General features: G+C 45.0%; 1 protein-coding gene across 1 annotated transcript in view; it reads right to left on the reverse strand.

Moving 5' to 3' along the window:
• Positions 1 to 7,979: 7,979 nt before the first annotated feature.
• LOC134178402 (glutamate receptor ionotropic, kainate 1-like) overlaps positions 7,980 to 8,486 on the reverse strand; it is a 2,926-nt gene continuing 2,419 nt past the window's right edge. The window contains exon 1 of the mRNA XM_062645280.1: positions 7,980 to 8,486. This exon is cut by the window's right edge and continues 2,419 nt beyond it. Within this exon, the coding sequence (XP_062501264.1) occupies positions 8,172 to 8,486 (315 nt within the window). The 3' untranslated portion in view covers positions 7,980 to 8,171.

Below are 8,486 nucleotides of genomic sequence, written 5' to 3' on the forward strand. Positions count from 1 at the left end.
ATTTGGAATTCTTTCGGTAGACCTTCAATAATCGCATCACGAATTAGAGTCGTAGCGTCGTCGTTATCGAACATTGGATACGCAAGTCCTACCAACCTCCAAACATTATGTGCGAACGCAGCTATTGGTTCTTTAGCGTAATTTCAGCGCCGATGGCGTAACTCGGTAACGGCAAAAGATCGATTAGCACTACCGCGAAGGAACTCTTTCTTTAGAGATGACACAATATCATCATACTTCTTCTTTGAATCGGCATCCAATCGACTGTAGTTATTAAACGCGGGCCATTACAAACTCGACGCCAAAGCTAACGCTTTCTTCTCACCTTCAAATTGTTTTAGAGCTGTCCAAACTTTCACTCGGTAGATAAACGACAGAACGTCACTCGTTTCATTGAGCCTTGCGGAGGATTTCGATTGAGACTCCATCTCCTGTCACCAATTTAAGGTGTAAAGTTGAGTTAAAGTGCGCTAGTTGTTAGAGCACGCTATGTAACAGTTCGCTATATAATCCGCGATAATTCCTAGTTAGTACAGTTGTTGCTATCGTTGTTGCTGAGTTGAGTTCACTCTAGACCAACCTTACAGTATTATCGGTTTAGGCGTTGTCTCTTTTGCTTGCATGGGGCTGTTGTATATCGGCTGCCCCATAGCTCAGCGGTTCAGGATCTGTCTGAAGCGTCTCCATGAGCTGTGACTGAGCTGTGACTGATTGCCGCAAGGCAAATTACCAGTATCCTCCGACCGTATACTTTTGACCACTCTGTAGGCTTTTCTGGAGTGTATCTGTATGAGGCCTGACCTCAGTGCCGGATTGGATGGTTTAGCTGTGACTGCATGGTACCAGCAGAGGAGATCCACTGACAATTCCAACTGACTGTTTGCGCGGTGCTATGATACTCTCCAGGAGGGGTGGAGCTGGGGATGACGGGGCTCTGGCACGCCCAACTTAGAGGGACTGGAAGATAACCAAATGTCAATCAATGCTGATGTACATAACATTGTTAGCATGAACATAGGAAGCGCAGTCATACGGTGATGTGTTCACAGGTGACGTAATTTAGAACGCTACGTGTGCTAATAAATTCCGACTACGCATGATAGATCTGTCAGTCAGCCCCCAACTGAAAATACGCTCTGCTGCCCCTGCTCCCGCACATGTCGTGAGTTTCTTAAATGTACTTACCGTCCAGCTGTCACATCGACTTGCTGCCTGTACTGTTACACTCGCCATTGCTTTGTGGGATCCGAGCAGCCCTCTTGCTCCCGTTTAGGAAGCTTTCTTCTAAGTGAATTGATCTATCAGAGTCATTGGTATATAAGTACTCTATTAAACCAGAAGGCTACGTCGTCAAATCTGAGCCTACAGGATCGCACAACTTTAGAATATCTTGACCTATTACCGTGCATACCTGAAAGTGCTGATGCTCACTGTACAAGCAGACTTATCGGGGAGAGTTAGACGCATAGCGTGTAGCAAACGTTTGTGCAACAGTTGTCTGTAACACGTGTCTAAGAAGCGGCGAGGTCACAGCGCGATGCGTCCCTGAGGAGTTTGGCGCGTTACGAGAAGTATGTGGTAAGGTCGGATCGTTGAAATTACCATTTCTTGTTGATATGGGAGCCGAAATAAGCCTCCTACCATTAGAAATTGTGGAAGCATGTAATATATTGGTGAGTCAGTAGGTCTGTCGGCAGCCTGTGATGGTGGACGGATCGGATCGGCTATTCGTTGTGAAGGTACAGCTATGATAATGATGTCGATTGGGCAGCGTCAGATTCGTGGCAATTTCTACGTCGTTTCCGACATTCCTCACGAGATTATATGCACAGATGTACTTGGGCCTCTAAATGCGCAAACTAATGTAGCGAACCGCCAACTTCGCTTGAATGGCGTGGAAGTCCCTACTTTTCAAGCACCGGCGTCTGCTCAGTCATCAGCGCGACTCGTAAAGTTTGCCAGGGTATATGCAGCACGTCAGACGGTCATTGCTCCTGGATGCGAGGAAACAATTTGGGGTCGAGCTCATTACGTGAAAGATTCGTCAGGGTGGGTAGGCGTACTCGAACAGAACCAAAACGCTATGGATCATTTAGGCTTACTGGCGTGCGCTACGGTTACGATAGCTGGCAAAGATAAGAAGATTCCATTGCGTGTTTGTAATGTTACTGAAGACTGGAGACCCGATTACAATTCATCAGGGACAGAGCTTGGCCAACGTTACTGAAGCGCATGCCGCCGATAAACCTAAGACTACTTCATCAGAGCACGAGGCAGACCCCATTAGCACGGTGACTGTAGGAACCCTTGGAAAGTTGTCATCTACAGAAATTTAACGATTAACGTACTTTCTCAGGGAGTATAGATGTATCTTTTCTTCACCGGGAAATGAAGGATGTGCGATCAGAGTGGAACATTCGATTCCGTTAGATACGAACAAGGCAGTCTCGTGCGCTCCTCGACGTATTCGAGTACACTGGCGTAAAGAGGTCGATCAAGAAATTCAAAGTCTTAGTAATCGCGGCATTATTCAACCATCCATGTCCGCTTAAGCTGCTCCGGCTTGCCCAAGAAGAACGGCTCTCTAAGTTTATGTGTGGATTAGCGACAACTTAACAGTCATACGAAAAACTCTGCATTCCCTACGAGTCATCTAATGGATGCTATAGAATCGTTAGCTGGAGCAAGGTACTTTAGTACAGTTGACTTGGCTCAAGGTTATTGTCAGATTCTGGTGGCTAAAAAAGTTCAGACTAAGACAGCGCTTAGGACAGGCACATGCTCATGGGAATTCGTTCGCATGCCGTTTGCTCTTAAAGGAGCGCCGGCCACGTTTTCCGAAATGATGAATTTAGCGTTAAAGTCATTATCGCCATTACAGCTTGCTTTGTACATGGACGATATTTGTATTATCTCAGATACATTTGAGAAGCATTTGGTCAATTTGCGTCTATTGTTCGATACACTTCTTCAGTATGGATTGCAGCTATATCCAAAAACGTCTGTTTGCTATGTCGGAAGTAGTCATTTTGTGGCCACCAGGTGAGTGCCGAGGGTGTCAATCCAGAAGTCGCAAGTGTATCAAGAATTTAGGGCCGGCGGAGCCCTCCAGATGGTGGGTGGGCCAGGCGTTGCTTGGCTAGGCTCCGCCCACTTGACAACTTTTGACTAAAGCTAGAGCTAGGATGGAGATTGGCTAAAGACAGCGTTACTAGAGGGTAGTCTAACTTTGATTGGTTTGTCTCATCTATAGAGGTGAACAATTACTAATTTATTTAATCACCTATACCATTTTCCGGAAGATTTCGCCAAACGCCTGTTGGTGAAAGTCCCATTTTTGAACGAAGGTGATGCAGCAGCTGATGAGGTATCTACGGTAACTCTAGACTGCGATCCATCGTCATGCCAGGCTTCTTCTGCAGCAAGTACGTTTGGAGACGTGGGAGATTCTTCTAGCGTGGACTTTTGTTCATGGTCAGTGCATCCATTTGGTTTGTCCTCCGAGGCTAAGCTGCGGTTGCTCAACAACCATTTTGTTCCTGACAAGGGTTACAATTTCCCTGTGCATGTCCATCCAGGTAAAAAAAGATGTCGTACAAGGTTTCAGATAGAATGGCTAAAAAAGTATCGTTGGCTGGCTTACTCGCCGCATTGTAGGCGTGGTTGGTTTAAAGTGGGTGTGCCAGTAGTTTGCTGAGTGCGCACCCCTCTCCAAGTAGGCCTGGTTACGCCACTGAAGCTGGTTGCGTCGAACCAACTAGATTAATTGGCAAAAGCATCTCCCATCAATACAGTTTGCTCACAACACGTCTTTTCACGAGTCAATTGCTGCGACGCCTTACAAAGTCGTTTTAAAGAGGAACCGAGAACAATGATACATGCAGCGGCAGATAAAATTAGTATGTTTTAGTGTAATGACAAGTCAACTCCAGCAGAATCTGCAAATTCTTTAGGAGTTCTAGAATTGAATCAGGCAGTAAAAATATTGCTGATTGGACTACACAAGCACGAAAAGAGACCAACAATAAACAGAAACTTCTTTTCCATCGATATAGGATCGGCGACAAAGTATGGACTAGGAGGCAGGCAGGTAAACGAAAGGCATCCAGATCCTTTAACGTCACGATGGGCTGGACCGTATGTGATAGTACGAAATTTTTTAGATGTTGTTTACGTCTTGCGACCGCTGCACAGAAGAAAGGAGATCATTTTGCATCACGATTTGTTAAAACCTTACGTCATACGGGAACAACGTCTCGTACCGGGAAGACCAGCGCCAACAATGTGATCAACATCAGCAAATGGAAGACCGCTAACGATTGGTTGGAAACTACAACCACAGATTCGAAATACGACACTAAACCAGGGGATGAGAGTACCGATGCTGATCAACCAGCCGAGCTTTCGGAGCCACCTCCTCTCAGACGATCATCAAGACGACCGGTGCCCCTTCAGAGACTGAAAGACTATATTACAGATTTGGGGGAGGAAAGCAATGTAGAGTCATGAGTTAAAGCGTGTAGAGCACGCTATGTAACAGTTTGCTATCTAAGCCGCGATACTTCCTAGTTAATTAATACAGTTGTTGTTATCGTTGTTGCTGAGTTGAGTTCACTCCAGACTAACCTTACAACCTTACAAAGGTTAGTCTGGAGTGAACTCACCTCAGCAACAACGATTAACTAGGAAGTATCGCGGCTTATATAGCAAACTGTTACGTAGCGTGCTCTAACAACTAGCGCACTTTAAGTCATAACTCTACAATACAGAAGTCACATCAGCCGGTGAAGTGCCTTCTCCTAGGTTTTGCCAAGCCGGAACAGCCATCGCTCTATATAAAGAAAAACCCAGAATGCGTTAACATTGTGGGAGATAGGTAAAGTTGTCGCAGAAAGCAGTGTACGTCTAGGCACGAGAAGCGCACTTATAGGCTAGAAGAGTTTGAGTGACGTTTGCTTTGTGAATTTCGTTTGGTTGGGGTTAGTTTGTTGCTTTGGGGTAGTGTGTTGTTGGTTGTTTCTTTCTTTTATTGAAGAAGGGTGTAATGTAGTAATGCAGACCCGATACCGTATTAGTAGTAATAGGTAAGTGGCTGCGAGTGTAGCGTTGGGGCTTCGCAGATGACACGGCAAGGGACGGATTGTGAACACGAACACAAGACGTGCTTACGCACTATTCGGGAACATACTAACCAGCCATGCTAATGCTCCTGCTCATGCTACATCTCCCCTGAAAAGTAATAAATTGAGTCTCAGAGGAGGACGGCTAATTCTACCTGAACGCTGCAATTTCTTTCTGCTTGATATCTGAGACTGAAAGTGATTGGACCACTGTAGAGACACACGCTTCTACTTCTGATTCTAAGGACGTCTCATCTACCTCTGGATTTCCTGCTGGCAGTCTGGATAATATATCTGCTGCTACAAGGTTCTTTCCAGAAACATGCACTATCTTGTATTGAAATTGGAGCAAACGCAGTCGAAATGCCTGTACACGGGGGGGGGGGGGGTAATTCGTCTATACCTCTGTTCCCCAGGAGTGGTACGAGTGGCTTGTGGTATGCTTTAATCAAAGCTTCTTCTGCTATCAGAAAGTTGAAAAACTTCTCAACCGCCCACGTAATCGCTAATGCCTCTTCTTCTATTTGGCCATATCTTCGTTCGGCATTTGAAAGAGAACGGGAGGCATACGCTACTGCTCTAGATTCATCTAATGGTTGACACTGGCTCATATTAGCTTCTATATAAACCGAAGGATAAGGCGTTGGCTGACAGCTTAGTATCTCTGTCTGGATCATGAAGCGAAAGGACATGCAGGCACTGTCTTTACGGCCTTCTTGACTGCGTCAAAAGGTGCTTCCTGAGCTTTTTCTGCCTGCTTGTTCAAGAAAGCTCGGATCTCTCTTCTGCGTCATTTGTGCAAGCCACGAGATAAACTTTGACTGTTGATTCACCATTCCTAACAGTCGCCGGACATACGCTATGCATGTAGGTTGCGGTATTTGTTAGAGTGCTCTGGATCGCGTCAAACTATACTTTCGCCAATGACCTGACCAATGAATGTTACCGCCATTGTTGAAATCACACACTTCGCTCTATTTAACGTGATCCGTTTTCGCACGGACGCTGTAGCACTATAAGCAGACGTCCTCTTGTGAAGCTCCGTAGACTAATCCATCAAGCACGCTTTACCGTCTAGATCTTCCAATATCAATTCTGAAAATGCTTCGGCGCCGATGTCATGCCGAGCGGTTGAAATAGAACTTGCCAAATCGTGGTGATAAGATTCGTCAACGGTGCACTCTTCTTTGCAAGCGGAACCTGTCGGAAGCCCGAGCTCGCATCTAATTTGGAGAATATTTAGGCTCCCTTCTTTGCAAGAGTGTCCTGTACTGATAGTAAGATGTGACGTTAACGATTTCGTCAGCTTTGTAAGATCAACGCATGCAGATTCTCACACTCCCATCTTGTTTACAGACAACTATTCCCCCACACCAGTCTGTCGGCGTTTCTACTCATGAAATAACGTTCAATCTCTCTATCCGTCCCATTTCTTCCTTAAATTTAGGAAGTAACGGTATTGGAATCCGTGTAGGGGTTACCAATGCAAACGGTTTTGCATTCTATTTCAATCTGGCCGTGTATTCTTGCTGCATAGACCCCAGCCCATTGAATACTTGTGGGTATTCCTTCAGTTTACACGTTTGGGTGCAATGAAAACATCAAGCTTTGATAGTAGTCCAAAACCTTCAAAGGCGTTTCACCGGGTCTTCTCGGGACCCTCTTTGGTGGTTCTAACCGTCTTTTCTACTTGTCAGTCAGGGGTTTTGGAATAACAGTCACATCAGCCCTGTGTCGATTTTGACATGGACCTTTTGTCAACCAAGGTTTACTTTCTCTTAATGTAAGTACGCCTAGAAAATGATCGACAGTCTCGTTATCAGCGCTAACAATTTTGATTTTCTTTAAGTTGTTCCTACAAACCAGTGCATAGTGACCGATCCTGTGGCACTTACTACGTAGCTACCCTTGGTATCTCTTGCTTGACAGTGCTTCTGCTATGAGCCGGGACTCTTCCACGGCGACCACACGAGTCTTTTGGGTGGCTTCTAGCGTCTGTATAGTTGCTCGCTTCTCCTCCAGCTTCCTCAGAGTCTGTGCTGTCGTCTTCTTCTCCAGCGTATATCTTTCTTCTTTGGTGGTGGTCTTCTCTTTGACTGTACAGTAGCTTCTTCTCTCGTATACTATAGGTTTTTTTAAAATGGGCTTTGAAGACATTTTTGTTGCTTTTTAACCGCTTCACTTTGACGGACTGTTCTCACGGCTTTCTCTAAAGAAAGGTCTCCATCCAGTTGTGACTTCTCCAAACCCTTGGTGTCCTGCAAACCCTATATATCAGGTCTTTTCGTAAGACACCAAACTTGCAATATTCTGGTATTATCGACTTAAACAGTGATGGCATAAAATCGTCAACTGGCTCACCTATATATTTATGCTGCGATCACTGGTTAAATCACGCTTTCTCATAAATTATGTTTCTCTCTTTGATAAAATGGTCTTCTAGCTTCTGGAGTATAGAACTGCCGAAAAGAACTTCTCTTCAGTCAGTGCAATATAGTTCCAAGAATATATTCGGCTTTGTCTTCCATCGCGTAGAAGAGATTTGAATCTCGTCTCCTTTTGCATCCAAACATGTAGTCTCGCGGTACCTCAAAACCGCTTCGTTTAGCGCGGCCATTCCTGCGGATAGGAGTAATCAAAGGATTCGGGCGGTGGGAAAGATGCTGTTGCCATGTTCTAGAACTCCTGTCACCATGTACCTTGGGGCTTTGCCGATGACACTCAAAAAGACGGATTGTGAACGCGAACACAACACGTGCTTGTTGACTATTCGCGAACATACTAGCCAGCTATGCTAATGCGCATGCTCATGCTACAGCAAGGACACATGCTCAGTGCTAGAGATATTGGTAAGTTCGTAGCGCAGAAATCACTAAAGCTTCTTAAAAGCAGAGTCAAGCTGCCACTACATTTATTAGTACAGAAACATTAGACAATGGATGACAAAAATTAAAACAATAATTGGGCGTACTTGCATGGCATCAACAGACGTCTAGTTTATGCATTCAACATGTGTTTGTAGGTAAGTGTTATAACGATTTACAAGTGTCCTCACAATGTTTCTGTTCTCTCAAATTCATAGAGAGGTATCGGTACTTTCTGCGGGTCATCTGCTGTAATCTTTAGTGTCTGTTCCCTTCTTCTAAAGAAAGAAGCTAACAGTTTGCAGGCAAGGCATAATACTCCTACAGCAGCAGCAATCAGGAAAACTCCTCCAAGGTTTGAAATTGTCAGAGAAAGGGCATCATCGGATAGGCTAGCGGATCCTTCATCCTTGCAGTGCACTGATTTCTTATGAGTGTGGTTATTGTATGAATCCTGTACAACCCCATCAGCAATAGCTTCAGTAATGAGCTTGTTAATAGA

The sequence above is a fragment of the Corticium candelabrum genome, chromosome 4 (assembly GCF_963422355.1).
Source record: "Corticium candelabrum chromosome 4, ooCorCand1.1, whole genome shotgun sequence".
Classification (NCBI taxonomy): Eukaryota; Metazoa; Porifera; class Homoscleromorpha; order Homosclerophorida; family Plakinidae; genus Corticium; species Corticium candelabrum.